Genomic DNA, 20,122 nt, shown 5'->3' on the forward strand with positions numbered 1-20,122 from the left:
CACAGTAAGGAATCCTCCCCTGTCGTCCTGCAATTGGTCCGAAATCGTTTTAATATATCTTCTTGGAAATTCAATATTTACAGTGACGTTTTCACGTTGTATGGTCACACTGAGCGAGTGAAGAGTTACACATTTGTAACGTAAACCAGCTGTCCCCTAACGACACTGGACAGTTTACAAACGGACATTGCTGACAACATGGTAAGAAGTGTATAGTTAACTATTTTCTCCTCCAAGTTATTTGAATCCACGATGTCATGTGAGTAAACGTATTCTTAGGCTGTGTTATTAACATTAGCCTATGTTTTTATACATGACAAGCGATGTTCCCAGACTGTAAGACTGTGGGCTAACTTTACATAATTTCCATCCGGTGTTTTTCTAATGATTAGGCTATAGGCCTAGTATCACATTCACAATTTAAAAACAAATATGTAATAAAGACATATTTCCACACGTTTAGGATATGTAATGCTGTTTTGAGAATCTATTTGACCGGGTAAGTTTGTTGAGCCTTGTGTCAAATCGTAGTTTGCACAAGAGTTATTCATTGTCCAGATCAGATGCCATGTTGATGCGGGTTAAGCAGCAACAGACAGAAGTGCTATGGCTACATACGCACAGATGTAAACACTCCAGACACTCCTTAAACCTATTGGCATAGGCTACAGGTGATAAACAGTCCTATCAGGTTCCCACGTTAGCCCGCGGAGGAACACGATGCCTTATGTTTGTTGAGGTTGATGAGGTACTATTACGTTTAGCCAATAATAGGTAATGGCTGACAATGATACGTTGTTGTTTTGGATGTCAGTACTGCACCCATTTAAGACCTTTGACTGATAAAGAGCCAGAGGAGGGTTTGGTGTCTGTGACAAACTTCAGTAATTGTAGGTCTTTAGTGTAGCTGGAATAATTCAATAGGAATTCAACCATAAGTTTAGCTCAATCATACTTTTCTAATCGTCAACACACAAAACACACAAAATCCAAAAGTTAACCTAATGCGACCTCAGAACCCTGCAGTCCTAAAGCAGGATTTAGTCTCAAGTCAGGAAAATATACCAGTTCAACATAGGAGAATTACATCACAAAGCCACACAAGCAAGACAAACAACTTCATTGTTGGATAATAATCATATTATACCTCCAAACACTAATTCAACCATTGTTAGCCTGATAGTTCAGCATGTTCGTTCTGTCTGGTCCATGTATGGTCACCATGATAAACCAGGGACACAACCAGAGTGTGTTGCTCAACACTTGTCTCCTGTGCAACAGCCAGGCCTAAGTCAATATCAGAGTGTTGTTCTGAAGGAAGCGTAAAGAGGAAGACATTATTATATTATATTATATTAATATTATTATATTATTATACATCTTTGTTTACAATAGGACATGAACATGAGTGAGAAGCAAACTGCAAATAAGACAGAGAGTGAGAGAAATAGAGAGTTTCAGCCAATGGGCCAACTCCTCTCTTATCTTATTTTGCCCTACTTGTTTTGGTCTCAGCAGGATTTTTGTGAAGCTGAAGGTCTGGGCCTTTATCTCACTCTCTGTCACTCGCTCTCTCTCTCATGCTCTCTCTCTGTCTCTCTTTCCATCTGTCTCTCTCTGTTGTTTTTGCTTTACTTCTCCCTGATTTTCATTCAGTTGCGAGAAGAAACAACAAATACCGAACATAAAGGAAACAAATAGCCTTCCTCTAACTACACACACACACACACAAACACACACACATACGTACACACACACACACACTTATGGAATGCCTCTGGGCCACAAATAATCATCTGGTTCGAAGGATCAGTAACAAATTACTGATGCATGCTTGTGGTTTCCAGCCTGGCACAGAGGGAACAGTCTCAGTGGGGTCCAGGGAGCCAGGAATCCTGACCTCCTGCAGGGAGCCGCCAGGGAGCCAGCAGCCGTGAGCAGCCCCAGGACAGACCTCCCTGGCCAGGCTGTAGAGCACGGGCGAGGACCCTGAGTTAGAGACCCTGTAGCGTATTTTTCCAGGCTTCCAGGAAGGCCCTGAAGGCAGGATGGCAGAAAGAGTGATGGCAGCCATCCAGTGTTTGAAATCACAGATAGGATGTTGCGGAATGCCCATTTTATGACCTCACATGCTGGTTGTGCTGGGGCCCCCTTGGGGGGAAGGTTCCAGGCATGTCTCTGCCACTGGTGTGAGTCACGGTTGTTGACTAGCCTGGTTTACGTTAGTCTCCAGCAGCTCAGCAGCGTGAAGGTGGTGTAGAATAGATGTGCCCAGGCAGCAACCTTACAGGGTGAGAGGTCTGAACAAACTCCAAGGCATATCTGCAGAACGCCAGGTGTGTGTGTGTTCTTTTTCTCTCACTCTCATTCACTGTCTCGTTCTTTCTAATTCACTTACTCATTCACTGACTCACTCACTCTCTTACCGTTTCTCTTTTTCCCTCTCACTATCTCTCTGTCCTTCTGTGTCTCTCTCCTTGTCTCTCTCTCTGTCCTTCTGTCTCTCTCGCTCTTGCTCTCTCTCTCTCTCTCTCTCTCTCTCTCTCTCTCTCTCTCTCTCTCTCTCTCTCTCTCTCTCTCTCTCTCTCTCTCTCTCTCTCTCTCTCTCTCTCTCTCTCTCTCTGTCTCTCTCCCTCTCCCTCTGTCTCTCTCTCGCTGTCTCTCTCTCCCTGTCTTTCTCTCCCTGTCCCTCTCTCGCTGTCTCTCTCTCCCTGTCCCTCTCTCCCTGTTTCTCTCTGTCTGTTCTTCTCTGTGTCTGTCCACTTGTATTGCATTTGTATCTCCCTCTCTGTTTCTCTGACTCTTTTCTTTCTCTGTTTGTCTCAGACTCTCTCCTTTTGATCTGTCTTTATCTCTCTCTGTCCCTATTTCTATCTCTGTTTCTCTCTGACTCTCTCTCTCATACACACACATACACACTCTCTCTTTCTCTCTGTCTCTATCAATTCACTCCTTGCGTGATAGTGAGGCTGGCCAGTGCCAGCTATATTGTATCAGTGTAGAGTGGTGTGGATGCTGTCTGTGTTAATGAAGGGTCCTGTGGAGTTAAAGAGCCAGCAGACTCAGAGCTACCAGTTGAGTTTGGCAGTTTCTGTTTACTTCCCTTTCTGAGAACAAGGTTGTGAAGGAGTGGAGTGGAGACCCAGCAAGACTTTCTGTGGCGGTTCAGAGACCGAGAGAGAAGAGAGGGAGAGAAAGAGAGGCGGGGGGAAGGAGTAGAAATGGAAAGGGAGTGTGGAAGAAATTGGGATTTCCTGTGTGCTTACATTATTCACTAATCAATAGAACTAGTCATTGGATACTAGTTAGTACGTTCTCATGTAAGCTTGCTATTAATAAGAGTGTATTTTGTCTGTGTCAGGGTTAATAGATGTTCAGGAGAAAGTACTGGCTAAACGTTCCTTGTCATGACTACAAGGAGAGCTCCAACTATGAACTCTCTAGTCTGAGAGTTGTCATGTGTTGGGAGCAGTGAATCTCTTTCTCTGAGACTGTTGAAACGTCATTACTGCCTGACTGTCACAATCTATGTTTACATTCTTGTGCCCTATAAAAGATGGTCCTCCGGCTTTCGGAGCAGAGAGAGACATGATTGAGACCTAAGCGTGGTGTTGTGTTGTCATTTATTGTCAGAGGTCTGGTTTTCTCTCCCAATCTGCAGATTGATAAATACGTATTAAAATCCAGAACTCAACTGAACTTAGTCACTCCGTTTATGAAGAGACGGACAAAACACTTTCTTCATCAGGAGTGAGGGATTCTTAGTAGATTTGTTTGGATTCTTTTCTGAGTTTTAAGAGCTCTTTCAATGTCTTTAACAGAATTAGACATGCTTAGCCAAAACAAGTCATACTGTTCTTAACTCATACCGTTAGCATAGGTAATGTCTTGTTTCAGGTTCCAGTGACCATGGAGATCATTTCACGAAGTGCCTCTGGGTGAGAGGTTAGACAGAGCAAGAAACAATTGACTGTCTTGCCTATCGGGTGACCGTAACCCAGGCAACAACTGAAAGCATGCAGGGTGGGTGGGGTTTGTTTCTAAAGCTCCACCCTCGGTTCTAGTCTGGCCAATGGCAGGCAGGTTGGGCATCAACCAACCAAATTAGGTTCCCTCCCTACGTCTAAATGAAACCACTCTGGAATGCATGTACACTTACTCACACACACATACACACACACTCTCACACCGCCTTACAATGAAATTCACATTAGTTGATCCAGTCATTGCTACTTCCAGTTTTTTTGCGAGTTCCTCTTCTTGTTTTATCCTCTGTATGAACCGAGTGGATTGGCTGTGAGATCCAGCGATACGTTTCCTTGATAAGTGCTACTCACGACGAGGGGAAGCCCTCTGGAGAAGGGAGAAAAAAAAATCTCCTCACAAGGACTTCTCCAGGGAGGGATTTGACACCACCCGGGGGAAGGAGGAGGAGGCGATGGGGGGTTGGTGAGAGGGGCTGGAGGGCAGTTGTCCTGGGAGAGAAGGTGTGGGGAGGGGGGGTGGTGAAGAAACACTGGTTTGGAGCTCAACTACTGGTCTGAAAAAGACGGACTGTGAGAGGGGAGTTCGAGAGGCTGTTATTGATGGATTGCAATGTGGAAATCCTTTCCAGGACTCTCAAAGACTGCTGAAGAACGCACACACACACAAACTCGTGGCGGCCTCTCCGAGGGAGCATGGAAGCATTGAGAGAGTCTTTTCTCCATTTAACCTTTCAGATGTCTACGTATAAGAGAGCTACGTTGGACGAGGAGGAGTTAGTGGACTCCACCACCGATGAGATCTACCCCTCCGCGCCCATGCAGGTACACACACACCTTCTTTGGCTCACATACACTCCTCTGTCACGCACACACACGCGTCACGTCTGAGAGCCTATACAAACTGTCACACGCCCAGTTGACTGCCAGTCTTAAATGTTTACAGTGTATGATGTTGTGATACACTCGGCCATTTAGTTAACAAAACTTCAGACTGCTGATCATTATTTTGATGGTTTTGGTGACAGTGTCTGTCTTTAATATGCAGAGAGCAGGCAAGCTGTTGTGACCAGAGACTTACTACTGGAACGGTATAATAATGGGTTCTGAACTTTAATGTGTTCTGTTAGATAGGCTAAGTGAATTTATTTAGCAGATGTGTTTACTCTATTAACTCTATTAATCGACATAATAGATGCAATTTAGACACTTTCATCCTATACAATACGTGTGTAATTAATAGTCCTGGAAAGAACAGATGCATTAGACATCAGTGTTTCCATGGCCCACCTCTGCTCAACCTGAGAATGCTGTTCCTCTCTCTCCACCTCATTCTTTAGATAGTTTGGCCAACAATCTAACTAAAGGTTCCATAAGTCTTACAATTCAGAACTCTCATTTCGAACCGACCATCATTGTTCTGTGGTTTTTGTCTGGGACGGACTGTGGAGACTTGGCAGAAGTGAAGCACCCAGTTCTGAGAACAGTCCAAACAGAGCTAACCCATCTGAGTTTTCTAGGATTAATGTGGGAAAAGCCCTGGCACGAGAAATGCCCAGACTCACACTGTTTAACTTCCCACCTCTCAGCTTAGCTAAATGAGTTAATTTGATTCTGGGCGAAAAGGCTTCCAAATGGTTTAGTTAAAATCACACTGGGAGGTGGGAGGGTGGGCTAAATCCATATTACAAGGCTCAGTCACATTGTTTGATAAAGTGCCAGTTTTCTACGATTCAACAGTGGGCCACATCAGGCACATCTCAGACCATACCAGAACTTTGTATATCAGAGTTACTGTTATCTCCCCTGTGGACGTACTCTCCAAGTTTGTGCTATGTTCCTCCTAACCTTATCTGTCCCCACCTGCCAGCTCAGTAATGCTGTTCATGTGTGTGGATGGGCCATAAAAACAGTGTATCAACACTGAACGGCCATTTGGGTTTGTCTGTGACTCTTATCTGGGTCAGAGACACAATACAGTCTTATGGCAGCTTCGTGGTGTTGTCTAAAGGTTACTTATGGTGAGCTGGGAGAGAGAAACAATGTATGGCCTCTATGGACAGGAGCTTCAAAAGGCCATTATGAACTGTAACCAAATCTGGGTACAAACCTATTGTGTGTCTGTTTCACTATTATCAGGATGACCTCTGCACACTTGATATGTAGCTTGAATCACATATTGGCACCCACAGCGAAGGATACAAAGGGATAGATTTACATGCTCTGGTTGTGCACTAAAAGTGTGTTTTTTATATTCAAATGTATCTCTCTGTCTCTCTGCCTTTCTCTCTGTCTCTCTATCTGTGTTTCTCTCTCTGTGTCTCTCTCTATATGTCTTTCTCTGTCCGTCTGTATCTCTCTATCTATCTGTTTCTCTTTGTCTCTGACTCTCTCCCTTTCTCTGTTTCTCTCTGACTCTCCCTCTTTCTCCTTCACTCTCTGACTGTGTCTTTATCTCTCTCTCTCTCTCTCTCTCTCTCTGTTTCTCTCTCTATTTCTCTCTCTGTTTCTCTCTCTCTCTTCCAGGTAAGCTTGATGCATGGCCGTGGCCCGACCTGTTGGGTGGAGAAGCGCAGGACAGAGAAGATGTTGCTGGTGCTGGTGTGTGCCCTTTCGGTGGCCCTGTTCTCCTCCCTCATCACCGCGGGGGTCTTCTACAAACAGAGTGAGTTGGGACCCTTTGAACTTTGACCCCGCCGCATCAGAGCGCCATAGTTGCTCTACTCTAGCTGTGTAGCGAGAGCCCGGCCTTCCCTCGACACACCTCGGAGAAATCGCCTATGTTTACGTCTGTCTGTTCTTCCATCACTGCATTTACATGTAGTCATTGAACGGAGGCTTCGATCCATAGTGACGCACAAACAGTGTATAATGACAACAGCAGACAATCAAGCCCCAAAAGGTCACAGTTCTGACAGTATTACAGCAGTAGGCATCATGGAATGGTTTCTCTTTACCAGTCACAGTAAAGCAACAATAACATCCCCTCTACAAGGCCACGCGAAACAACTTTGCCACGGATCTATACCATTCTGACCGTGATTGTCATTTCAGTCGTGAAGAAAAAGGTCCAACATTAGGCCATTATCACCTTTTTAATGGGGAGCAAGCAGAACAGGAATGAGCTTCTATGCCATGGGACCATTACATAAAGCGGGGGTTGAGTTACATTTGATCCTCTGCTACTGGTTATATAAAAGAGGAGGTTAGGTCAGAGAGACTAATACATGGGAACACGGAGATCATCGACCCAGACTGTTACCTCCAGCGTTTCTCTGTCTGGGTTCATTTCCTTGATTAATTTGCAGTGGGAAAACAAAATGCCACTTCCTGCCATTCAGCTTTGTTCGTCTGCAGGCCCTCGTGACACTGCGTCATGCTTCGCAAGAATGAGCTTTCAGTCAACTGTTTCTTCCATTCTAGTGTCCCGCGTTCGCTCCGTCATTTCCAGTGTTCTCATGCCAGCGTTTCATCTTTTGGTTGTTGCCCTTGTTCTGGGCAGAGGACACAGGTTTTGTTTTATTGCAAGTCTTGTCAGTGTATGCTTGTCTGGGTGGGAAATACCAACAAATCCTCGGGTATTTTTTTTTTTTTCTGGCTGTCATTTTCCAAATAGAGTTGTATTTTAATACCCTGACAAGACCAGAACCTGTTCCTCCCACTCCAGCGTTGAAGCCTCCTCTCCTTGTGGAGATTTACAAAGTTCCGGCTCTTGAACTGACATCCCTCCACTTACTCCCGACACATGCTGCCATTACCGGAGTCAGGTGGCTGAGCGGTGAGGGAGTCGGGCTAGTAATCCGAAGGTTGCCAGTTCGATTCCCGGTCATGCCAACTGACGTTGTGTCCTTGGGCAAGGCACTTCACCCTACTTGCCTCGGGGGAATGTCCCTGTACTTACTGTAAGTCGCTCTGGATAAGAGCGTCTGCTAAATGACTAAATGTAAATGTAAATTACCACCCAGGCACACTCACACAGAACTAGATGCCGAACGTTCCAGAAGGAACTTCGGGCCATGAGTTTTTGGCTGTATCCTCTCACTAAAAAACAGAGAGACTAGCCCAATGGGCCTGCTCAGAACAGACTTTCTGTCTATTTTTCTGGAACTAGACTATATCTGGAACTCATTTAGGAATGAGATATAGGAATGATCTCCCTCTGACGTATTACCCTGGCCTAAGCTTCACAGATTGATGCGTTCCAGGCGCTGGAAAACCACCTGCAGGTGTTTGGATGTCCTATGCAAACATACTTGTGGGTTATTAATTGTGTTTGCGCTGAAACGTCTCCTGTGATAAGCGAGGGACTAAATGTTGAGGCTGGTATGAAAGACAGTTATGAAGACCTAGGTTTATGTGAGGTTCTGTGGTGGAGAGATGCCGTGTGTGATGTGTTTATATTGTACAGTGTGTGATGTGTGTGTGGTAGTCAGGCCACGAGGAGAGTAGTCATGCAATGTTAACTTCCTGTTGGCTGAGATCAGCTATTGTCTGGGACCTTTGGAGATCTGAACTATGACCTTTGGACCAGTGCCTTTCAGGCTTTCCCAGTCAGACCTCCCTTAAGAAACAGAAACGGAAAATGTACTCCCCCATCCGCATTATAAGCCGATCAAGTTTACATAGTATACATGCTCTAGATGAGTATAGAGTTTATTAGTAAATAGAAGATACTTATCTCTGTATCTAGTAACTCTAACCGTAGCCCTTGACACTGAAGGTCGTTCCCCACAGTTTGTGAACCACTGCTTGAGATGAACCTCTCCCTTCCTTTCCTAACCTGTCCCACCCCCCCCCCCACCCTGTTTCTGTACCTGCAGCCCACCCTGGCCTGTGTCTAACGGAGCCATGCGTGATGGTGGCGAGTACCGTCATGGGGGCGCTGGACCGCTCCGTGGACCCCTGTCAGGACTTCTACAACTTTGCGTGCGGGGGCTGGGTGAAGAACAACCCGCTGCCTGAGGGAAAGTCTCGCTGGGGGCCCTTCAGCAACCTGTGGGAGCACAACATGGCTGTCATGAAGCATCTACTGGGTGAGGCAGCTGTCGCTAAGCCACACCTTAACACTGGGCTTAAGAGAAGGGCTTGCTGGATGGTCGACTGGCTGGCTGGTTGACTAGCTGGCTGGCTGGTTAACTAGCTGGCTGGCTGGCTGACTGATTTGCTGGTTGACTGGCTGGCTATCCAGCTGGCTGACTGGCAGACTGGCAGTCTGACAAATTGGGAAGAACGCTGCAACACACTGTAAGCTGCACTGTGAGCTGCACAGCTTCTGGAGTTAATAGCCACGGTTTGCTGCTTGTGTTTTGGGGGAGACATGAGCATGCGTGTGCCTTGTTCCTCCAGAGAACACCACCGTGAAGGGTCTGAGCACAGCGGAGGAGAAGGCCCAGCGCTACTACCAGGCCTGTATGAGTGAGGCCAGGATCGAGTCGCTGGGTGGCCAGCCTCTACAGGACCTCATCAATCAGGTGGGCTCAGCTCCACAGCCGGCTGGGAGACGGCTAGTCGTAGACACGTAGCTGGGATATTTTTAGCATTCTCGGGATGGGGGGGAGGGGAGGTGGAACTGATAGAAATGGAAGGAGGGTGAGGCAGGGAGGAGGCTAATAGATACGGAGGGAGGCCAATAGAAATTGAGGGACATGGATGGAGGGAGGGAGGAGGCCGATAGAGATGGAAATAAGGTGAAGGAGAGATGGAGGGAGGGTGAGGGAGTGAATGAGTGATAGAGATAGAGGAGTAATGTAATAAGGGGCGGAATAGAATACTTCAGAGTGTTCTCTTCATCGGTAACCGTGTGATCCCCCTGCTGTTCCCCCCAGACAGGTGGCTGGGCCCTGACCAGTCAATGGCACAAGGATAACTTCCAGGAGGTTCTCCGAAAGGTGTCCGCAAACTACCGCACCTCGCCCTTCTTCACAGTCTTCGTCAGTACCGACTCCAAGAGCTCCAACAGCAACATCATTCAGGTCAGAATTGGTTTTCACAGAACCTTGTTTCTTTATAAGGTGTCATCATGTGACATGAACCTACCAATGAGAAGACACCATATACCTGCTGAGGGGGTGCAGAGAGCATGTGCTGGTAGCTGAGTAGTGTGGATACTATGTGGCTAGTAAATACAGACCGTTCATTGATTCTGACCACTGAAACACTGTTAGAGATATGCACTTCTGATCATCTGCTGTACTTTCCTGCTGTGCTAAAAGCTCCTGCTAAATTAATCACATGTATACATGTATGTACATGTATACATGTGTATACATTTCACGAGTACATATATACATGTATACACGATACATGTATACATGTATGTACCTCTCAGTCTCTGGAGGAGGGGATGCCTCACTAAATTGCTCCTCCTTTTAGGTTGGTTTAGGTGCGGTTCTATGGGCATTCGTGAACCCCACTGTGACAATGCTTGTGAAAAGGGCTATGTAAATAACACTCGATTGGATTTGAAATGTTAGTGTGTAGAGACATCTTAGCAGGGTGTGAACTGGTGGTCATGTGTTCCTCTCAACGCCAGGTGGATCAGTCTGGGCTGGGGCTACCTTCCAGGGACTACTACCTCAACAAGACAGCTAATCAAAAGGTAGGACACTTTGAGGCTGCTGCAGTGTTGGCTTGCACGGATTGGACGATGAGGTTTGGCCTGACCCAGGCCCAAGGCTCCGGGATAGAACATCAAATGAGAGTATTAAGTGGCGTGCTGTTGACACAACGAAACCTGAGCGGTTCTTTGTTTCGTTTAGAATATCCAGGGGCGCTTAACAACAAACCCCCACTTGGCCAGAAAATTAAGAAATAATATATAGATAGCACACGGCTAGCCCCTGCGGCAGAAACTGTTAGTGTACTGTAGCGTTCAGTATTTTCCAAGCACACACAGTATTGTTTGTCTAATTGAACTCTGTGTGTTCCTTCTCTGCCTTCCTGGCTGGTTGCCTGGCTGGTTGCCTGGCTGGCTGGTCTCTGCAGTATCTGAGTGCCTACCTGGACTTCCTGGTAGAGCTGGGGGTCCTTCTGGGGGGCTCTGAGGAGACGTCGCGGTCGTTGATGCAGGAGATTGTGGACTTTGAGACCAGCCTGGCTAACATCACTGTTCCTCAGGAGGAGAGGAGGGATGAAGAGCTCATCTACCACAAGATGCAGGCCAAGGAGCTGGCGGTAAGCTGGATCAGGAGAATGGCTGGCTGGCTGGCCTGTTTGCTGGCTGGCTGGATGACTGGCCTGTTGGCCGACTGGCTGGCTAGCAGGTTAGCAGGCTGGCTGGTCTGTTTGACAGATATACAGATTACTAGCTAAAGTACATATCTCGTCAGTTACAACTGTCTCATACACAACAGGTTCAACTCTCTGATCAACCTTACATCTGGTGTGGCTGTGTGTGCCGCATGTCACACACGGCTGTGTATGTCGTTTGTTGGTGTGTGTGTGTGTGTGTGCGCGTGTGTGTGTTCAGACTCTGGCACCCGCGGTGGACTGGATGCCCTACCTGACAGACGTGTTTTCCCCTGTGGTCCTCAACGACTCGGAGCCCGTGGTGGTGTATGCCAAGGATTATCTCCAGAAGGTGTCCGACCTCATCATCATCACCAACAAGAGGTCAGACTCTCACAACGCTCCAGTCCTCCTCAACAACTATCTCCATGACAACCCTCCCAGTCAGTTACAGAGAGATACTGAAAATGAACACAATTCAGATTCTATTGAAAATAGGCCAAAAAACTATTTTGGGAGTTAAATGCGTATGGGTAGTACTCTTGCGCAGATACGTTAAGCAATCCTGGTCTTGATTCCAACTCATTTTGGATTATTTTGTGGTAGGCTGGATCTTTTGGCCCCTTGTGGTTAATAATATTTTTATCTTTTTGTGACGTAGGACCTTTTGGGGAACTCTAATGTACTTCAGGGAGGGGTTGTGGGTGATTCATTGGCCAAGTTCATGTTTCAATTTGAGAATTTGGCAAAAGTCAAAAAATCCCCTAACCACAACATTTCACGAGAAAGCATTTTCTGAAAATATGCCGGGGTTGGCCAAGGCTGAAATTGGGGTGTGTAGCAACTTTTTAACCACATATTGTGTTTACCTATGTATTATTGATACATATTAGCACACATTAGCACAGAATACATGTACATCAAATCTGAAGTGTGAACTTGCGAGTCTTACCGACGGAGTAGTTAATCTTTAACAACATACTGTGTTTTATGTATTCATTTGTCTTGCATCTAAAATGTGTGAACTTGCCAGGCGGTATTTTCACCTGACCCTTCTCCCTGTGCAGCCTCCTCAACAACTACATGATGATGAAGGTGGTGAGGAAGATGGTGTCCATCTTGGACCAGCGCTTCCAGGATGCCGAGCAACGCTTCTTTGAGGTCATGTACGGCACCAAGAAGGTGAGACACGGAGGTCACCGTCCCGTCCAATCGTAATCAGGCCAAACTAGCAGCGGGCCAATAAGATACAAGCAAGGGTGCTTCACAGATCATTTCCATAAGAGGAGTAGCCGCTCTTCCAGCTTCTACGACCGTCATTTAACCGACAGTGGATTTGCATATAGCGCTGATAAAAGGTCATTAGCGCCTGTACTTTACACTCAAAGTGACTGTAAAGTACAATGTCAAGTTATAAAACTTTGCTTGTGTACTGTCTAGTCCAGGGCATGGAGGGTGAATGTAGTGAGACAGATCTGACAGTGAAGACACTGATAGCCAGGCTCCCTACCACCACTAGGCTGGTGTTAAAGAGAGCAGAGTCTGGCTGCTGTGCTGAACCAAGCTCTTATCTGAGCAGGATCCTGTTCCTCTGCCTTGTTTTTCACTGGGGTCAAACTGTAATAACATACCAAGGAAGGAGCTGTGGCTTGGATAGCCTGTGTGTGTGTGTGTGTATGTGTGTGTGTGTGCATGTATGGCTGTTTGGTTGTGTGTATATGTGTGTGTGTTTTCCAGACCCTCCTAGCTTCCACATCCAGTACCCGTTCATCTCTGTTGTCTTTTCTTTATCTGTCCCTGCTTCCTCTCTGCCCCTCCCCCCCCTCCCCGCCCCATCCTGTCTTCAACCCACTCCCTCAGGCGTCTGCCCCCCTCCCTCCCCCAGCATGCTCTCAGCTTGGGGACTGGATCTCCACAGTTGGGAAGGAGGGCCTGTGAAAGCGAGATGGTGGGTGGGTGGGTGGGTGGGTGGGTGGGTGGGAGAGGAGTCCTGTTGTTGGCCATCTCTGGGAGTCTCACAAAAACAACAGTCAGCCCTTTGGAAAGGAACACAATCTCTCCTGACGCACACACACACACTCAGACACGCACACATCACACAGACACACAGACACGGACACTGACATGCACACTCACAGACACACACAGACACACAGACACACACTCACACACAGACAGACAGACACACAGACACACACTCAGACACACACACACCGAGACGAAGGAGCATCTGTGTCTCCGAGGGAGAGTCAGGAGGTCATGGGTTTCTTAAAGACAAACAGAAGAGAACAGATGAGCAGAGGACTTGTCTCTGGGCAGAGTTTTCATGCTGATTTTCCAAACGTCAAGACGAACAGGGTGTCCTACACGTTTGGGAGAATAAGATGAAACTTCACACCATGACATTCCTGATGCAGACTGTCCTTGCCTGCAGCTACTCTGTCACACAGCCTCACTGGCTAAGGACGGTCATGATTAATGGGGGCTCTCATGGTGGTTTAATAGTGGGTCTAAAAGTAGTTTGGATGATATTTCTAATGGAAGATCTGGAAGTGGTTCTGACGGTGGTTTGGTGGTTCTAAAAGCTGTTCTAATGATGGTTCTGATAATGGTTCTGGTGGTGATTCTGATGGTAGATCTGATATATATTATGTTTTTTACTGCAAGAATTTTACATTGTTACTGCTGATCTAAACTACCTCTGAAACTATCACGTGCCGTGAGCTCAGACCCTAGCTGAGGGGCTGGCTAGGGGTCGTAAGGTCGGTCCTGTATTTACTGCCTGTCTTCCTCAGAGCACTAAGGGGTCACCTAGCTGACTTTGTGCCACATGAAATATAATGTAGTGTTCCTCTCTCTCTCTCTCTCTCACGCTCCCTCCCTCCCTTTCTTTCAATAGAATGGAATGATATGACCTTCAGGCCTCAGAGAGGCTTTGCAAAGCCACAACCCTCTCTTGTCTGCTGGTTTCTCTGACGCCGTATGGTTCATTTTCTTCCCTCTCTGCGGTCCTTTCTCTGCCTCTGTATAGTTACATTTCTCCGGCTCCTATTTCTCCGACTCTGCGTTGTGATTGTATCTGTCAGTAGAGTTCTCTCACCTCTCAGTGGGATGAAAAGCAGTATTTCAATCTAGTTCTAATCCACAGTTCCTAGTGTGTGTTGTTGTTGATGATGGTGTGGTTGTTGAAGAGACGCATTTTCCCCACAAGTTCCTAATGTGTGTGTATGTGTGTGTGTTGCAGAGCTGCACCCCTCGCTGGAAGCTGTGTGTCAGTGATACCGACAGTGCTCTGGGCTTCGCTCTGGGGGCCTTGTTTGTCAAATCCACCTTCGCAGAGGACAGCAAGGCCATTGTAAGTGCCTTGAAGTACACACACACACACACACATTCGTACTCATACACACACACTGTGGCAAGTCCCAGGTGGGGTCTGCACCCACAGATATACTATGATAGAACTGTCGTTTCTATTTGTATAACATACCCCTGGGTGCGAATTGTACTGATAAGCCTGTGTGTGTCCTTTGTGCGTGTGTGTGTGTGCGCGTGTCAGGCAGAAAACATGGTCTCAGAAATCAAGTGGGCATTTGAGGACAGTCTGAAGTACGTCAGCTGGATGGACCCGGAGACTAAAAAGGCAGCCAAAGAGAAGGTGAGAGACTTGCTATGAATGCCATGTCCTCAAACTGTTTACATGGCTGTGGTTCATCTCAATAGCCCACAGTTCCATCACAACTGGGACGTCAAACCCCATTACTGTCTGTCTCTGCTACATTAATCTTGTTGATACAAGCTTGATACAAATGATATATGATATCATCCATGCGATCTTCTCAAAACAATGCCATTTGTACTATAAAAACATGTCCCCCAGTGTCATGAGAATGAATGCATGTTAATAGCGTAGGGAATGCAATTAGGGTGTAAGCATTTTAAATATTTCAGAAGAGGTTGTCAAATACAGGAAATAGCCGACTGGTTAATTTGCTGTGACCCTGTAGTGCCACCTGGTGTTGGAAATTACATTCCGTTCCCTTCCACCTCTTGTGTTCCCTCACAGGCTGATGCCATTTACAACATGGTCGGATACCCAAAGTTCATAATGGACGCCAAGGAGCTGGACAAAGTGTTCAATGATGTAGGTAAATTAGGTGGATAACCTGTTGTTGAACATGTGTGCCTCTGCAGTTACCTGTCATCTGACTTAGTGCATGCTTCCTATCCCCATTTTTCATTGTCAATATTTATGTCACACACACACACACACACCTCTCCTCTCCCTCCCTGCCTGCCTGTCTCACTTTCTTTGTGTCTCTCTCCCTCTCCCTCAGTTCGAGGTGGTGTCGGATCTTTATTTCCAGAATGTCATGCAGTACTACAACTTCTCAGCCAGAGTGACAAGTGACCAGCTAAGGAAAACTCCCAACAGAGACCAGTGAGTTACTGAAACCCTCCCCTCCCTTCCCTCTGTCCATCCATCCATCCCTCCCTCTCCCTCAGCCTCCCTCATTTCTTCCCCCCCTTCCTCCTTCCCGCTTTTTCCACAACTCCCTCATTCCATCCCTCCCTTTGTTCATCGTCTCTCTCTCTGGAGAAAACTTCAGCTGCGTTGATGAGGATTGTTGCTGACTCAACGAAACTCTGCCGGCATCCTGAACCGTTCCCCAGCAGTCCACTTCCCCCGTTTGAATTGATCCTTAGCCAGCGATATGTTGTAGTCAGGGCACTCAGTGTTTCTGACTGGACTGGGGAATGGTCTGTTCTAGGTTCTCAGTGTGTCTGAATGGACTGGAGAACAGCCCTTGTCATGCTCTCCCCCTGTTCTCCTTCTGACCCACCTCCTCCCTGTCCTTTCTGACCCCTGATATCCCTTGTTGACTTCCTGTCGTGCAGGTGGAGCATGACCCCGCCCACGGTGAACGCTTACTACAACCCCACCAAGAATGAGATGGTTCTGCCTGCAGGGATCCTCCAGGCTCCCTTCTACAGCCGTGCGTGGCCCAAGTAAGTCCCCTCCTCCCTCCCTCTCTCCCCCTACCCCCCCTACCTTCAGTTAAGACATGTCTAATTGTGAGGCAGATGACTGTAGAGGTGCTTGCACACTGCCCTGACATATACCAGCATCCCAACACTCTAATGTTGCCAGTGGTATTTACAGTGGCAGAAAAAGTTGAGTGCAAAGACAAGACCCAACACAACAGCCGTGCAAGAACAACTGGTAGTTAACTGGTGTCGTTATTTAGCCAGTAGAATTTGTTCAGAAACAACTTCATAGCTGTAATGTTCCCCCTTAAATCTTGTCCCCTAGAGCCCTGAACTTCGGGGGGATTGGCGTTGTCATGGGTCACGAGCTGACCCACGCATTTGACGACCAAGGTAAATATTCTGTATTTGTTCGATACAAGAGACATAAGAAGAGACATGCACCTATTCTGGCGGGGGACAAGATACTCATTTCAAACTGTCTTGAGTAGCTGAGGTGATTTGAGTGTCTCTCTGCCCAGCACAACATCCTCCATCCCCCAGCACCCCAACCCCAACCCCTAGTTTAGGTGTTGCAGATGAGAGATGACACTCTGTTGGATGTGACAGGGAGGGAGTACGACAAGGACGGGAACCTGCGCTCCTGGTGGAAGAACTCGTCTGTGGAGGCCTTCAAGCAGCAGACTCAGTGCATGGTGGAGCAGTACAGCAACTACAGCATCAACAAGGAACCGCTCAACGGAAAACACACCCTGGGGGAGAACATCGCCGATAACGGAGGGCTGAAGGCTGCCTATAAGGTCCGTGCCAGTCCGACCCAACACAACTTTTATTTATATCAAAATGCATTTATTTGGCCTTTTGGGCTTACATCCACATGGATACAGAGCACGGGGTGTGATTTGAACCTGTCACCTTTTGGTCTGCGGCTAAACGCTGTGCACAAACACAAACAAACCCCCCCCCCTTTAGGTTATATTAGACAGCATACTTCCCAGCCACGTAATGCAGGGCCATAGGGTGTGTCTAGCACAATCTGTGCTGCGTTCATGCGGAGTTCATGCCATTCATGGTGTGAAATGTTTTCCTCGAACGTATTGACAAGCCCCCTGAAGGTAAGCAGATAGACACCGTGTTCTTTCGATGGCTCAACCCCCACCTGAGGTGAAACCGTGTTTCTCGATCTGCTTGTCGCTGCTTGTTTCCCATGCCCTGGGTTTGGGTTATGGTGGGTCACGCCTGTAATCTTCAGTGGAAAAGAAGGCCGGCCTACCTCTCTGGAAACGCAACAGGTGTCAGCGAGGGGGCCAGTCAGCCTCGTCCACCGTGTGGCAGCTCACACATTCTTTCCGTCTAAGGAAAAGTCATAGGTTACGGAGCAGATGAGCAGAGTATGTGGGGAGGAAGGGGACCTAGGTGAACCCTGGGTGGTGGACGGGGGAGTAAAGGAGACAGAGAGGGAGTGGAGAGGGTGAAGAGAGAGGCTCGCCTGGGTTGTTTTGTTTAGTTGCGGGCTCTCAGCTCCGTGAGGAGAGGTGCGGAGGGAGGAGCTCCGTGAGGACAGGGGCGGGGGGAAGAGGAGGATGATGATGGCGTGTGTAACGAGAGGCTCTGTCACTGTGAAGGCTTACGTGAACTGGATTGAGAAGAATGGTGAGGAGCCCACCCTGCCAGCTCTGGGGATGACCAACCATCAGCTTTTCTTCATCGGGTTTGCTCAGGTACGTAGCTCCGGCGGCCTCAGCGGCTTAATATGCCCTTTTCTGACTGACCAACTTCCCCATTTTCACCTCCCCCCCCCCCCCCCCCCCCCCCCCCCCCCCCCCCCCGTGTTCTGATGCCTGCTTGTCTGAACACCCTGCTGTGACGTGTCTTCTTGTGGTCACCTGGTCTGCTTCTGCCTGGTATGTGCAGGTGTGGTGCTCCGTCCGCACTCCGGAGAGTTCCCACGAGGGGGTCATCACAGATCCACACAGTCCGTCCAGGTTCCGGGTCATCGGCACCGTCTCCAATTCGCATGAGTTCTCCAAGCATTTCGGCTGCAAAGCCAACACCCCCATGAACCCCCAACACAAGTGTGAGCTCTGGTGATACCCTGCTCTTAGCTGGACTGACTGGTCTGATGGGTGGTAGATTGGGACCTTCAGTATATGGACCTTTTATGCACAAGCATATGAAAGTTAGCCTGGAAGTTAGACCTGGCGTAGTATCCCGAAAGGAGAGCTCTGGTCTCCAAACCACTGAAACACAAACCGATCCCTCTCAGGTTCCAAACCACAACACCCTGTGCCTTGTGTGGACTGAAGTTGGACTTTAACCCTCGTGCTGCCTTCGGGTCACATGACCCAAAGGTTCATAACGAACCATCATTGTGTTTACCCAATTTTACCCAATACAAAAACAAATAAAAATACTTTTCTTTTAACCTTCGCAATGTGGGGGGTCTGAGACAGCCCGACGGTTAAAAGAAAATGCTTCACTTTGTTTTTGTATGCGGTAAAGTTGTCGCAATACGACGGTGGGTCACAATGACTGATGGGTCAGAACGACCCGAGGAGAACACAAGGGTTAAGACCCCCACACACACACTCACCCTAACTCCTGTCACTGTGACAAAGAGTTTTAGAAAAAAGCTTGTTACTTAACCCTCGTGCTGCCTTCGGGTCACATGACCCAAAGGTTCATAACGAACCATCGTTGTGTTTACCCAATTTTACAAAAACAAATTAAAATAATTTTCTTTTAACCTTTGCAATGTGGGGGGTCTGAGACAGCCCAACGGTTAAAAGAAAATGCTTCACTTTGTCTTTGTATGCGGTAAATCTGTCGCAATACGACGGTGGGTCACAATGACTGATGGGTCAGAATGACCCGAAGATAACACAAGGGTTAACAGGAGTGGAGGACTTGTTTCTAAAGGATCAAATGAGGGAGGGATGATTTTGACACTGGAAACCAAAAGAATGGTTGTAAAAGAAAAAAAGGGAAAGATATTTTGTATTTTGTTCAATAATATTTTGCGACAAAAGATTTAGCTTAATATGCTTATATTTTCTTACGGAAAGTGATATTTATTTTCTGTATTTTTTGTTTGTTTTTTGGGCTATCGTACATTTTTGTGAATTCTATTATATATTCCATCATCATCCGTTTTTATGACAAATGATCATTAAGCTATACATACTATTGCAGCCCTGTCTGTCTGAAACCATGTTCCCGGCGTATAATCTGCAAGTTGCTTTATTCTACCAATAATAACATCCAATAACATTCAATCTTTGGGTGAGAAAAGGAACACCTGAAATCCTTCAAAGCCATATAATTCTTCTGGCACTCTTCAATAATTATGCTAATGTCTAAACACACAACAGATAATGTCAGAAATGTGAGATCCTAGAGGAAGAAAAAGTTGACTGTTAGTCCTTTACACATATTCTCCTAAGTACAGTTAACCTACTGTAGACCAACCACTGTGTTTATATATTCATAAAAACATGAAAATATATGCATTAATTGGCAGCATGGTGTCAACTCTATCAAGATTATTGAATGATACATATTTTTAAGCAATTCGACAGTGTTGTTTTAACACTTTAGTTGTTCGGTCATGCACATGCATAATGTTAGCACTGATTTCTTGTGCCATACATCTTTTTAGTCCAATAAACGTGTGTAATCTGAACGAGTTTTTGTTTTTTTAAGTAAGGCTTTTACTAATGTGTCATTTTGTCGAGGGTTCTAAAGAGGGGGTGTAATGTGCTGTGTTGGACACAAGGGATCGCTGCATACATTTAGATACAAAACTTGTGATCTGATTTAACCAGATAACGTCTAATACCATATAATATAGGTTGTCACAAACTTATGTCGAGTTTTGTTTATCGGATTAAATAAAATAGCATAGATTTTCCAGTAAAATAATTAAG

At 46.8% G+C, this 20,122-nt stretch overlaps 1 protein-coding gene across 3 annotated transcripts; it reads left to right on the forward strand.

Moving 5' to 3' along the window:
* Window positions 1-83: 83 nt before the first annotated feature.
* On the forward strand, window positions 84-19,878 carry ece1 (endothelin converting enzyme 1). Of its 3 annotated transcripts, none has more exons than XM_062461843.1 (19): window positions 84-201; window positions 4,722-4,808; window positions 6,510-6,648; window positions 8,804-9,016; window positions 9,330-9,454; window positions 9,809-9,955; window positions 10,516-10,581; window positions 10,968-11,156; window positions 11,452-11,594; window positions 12,278-12,392; window positions 14,455-14,565; window positions 14,767-14,865; window positions 15,274-15,351; window positions 15,545-15,648; window positions 16,107-16,217; window positions 16,522-16,589; window positions 16,806-16,996; window positions 17,822-17,917; window positions 18,111-19,878. In XM_062461843.1, exons 1-19 carry the CDS (start codon window positions 199-201, stop codon window positions 18,285-18,287), a joined length of 2,262 nt encoding a protein of 753 aa, XP_062317827.1. In that variant the 5' UTR covers window positions 84-198; the 3' UTR covers window positions 18,288-19,878. The 3 variants fall into 3 exon arrangements, with proteins under 3 accessions (XP_062317827.1, XP_062317817.1, XP_062317836.1); XM_062461833.1 differs by having other exon boundaries at window positions 106-201; window positions 4,616-4,808; XM_062461852.1 differs by lacking the exon at window positions 84-201 and adding an exon at window positions 241-259.
* The last annotated feature ends 244 nt before the right edge of the window (window positions 19,879-20,122 follow it).

Source organism: Osmerus eperlanus, chromosome 1 (assembly GCF_963692335.1).
Source record: "Osmerus eperlanus chromosome 1, fOsmEpe2.1, whole genome shotgun sequence".
Lineage (NCBI taxonomy): Eukaryota > Metazoa > Chordata > Actinopteri > Osmeriformes > Osmeridae > Osmerus > Osmerus eperlanus.

Bases quoted from the DNA above. Each gene is read 5' to 3' on its own strand.
- ece1 (XM_062461833.1), top strand. From the start codon at position 4,680: ATGGAAGCATTGAGAGAGTCTTTTCTCCATTTAACCTTTCAGATGTCT. The intron at 11,595-12,277 runs GTCAGACTCTCA...CTCCCTGTGCAG, and splicing joins ATCATCATCACCAACAAGAG to CCTCCTCAACAACTACATGA. The intron at 16,218-16,521 runs GTAAGTCCCCTC...CTTGTCCCCTAG, and splicing joins TACAGCCGTGCGTGGCCCAA to AGCCCTGAACTTCGGGGGGA.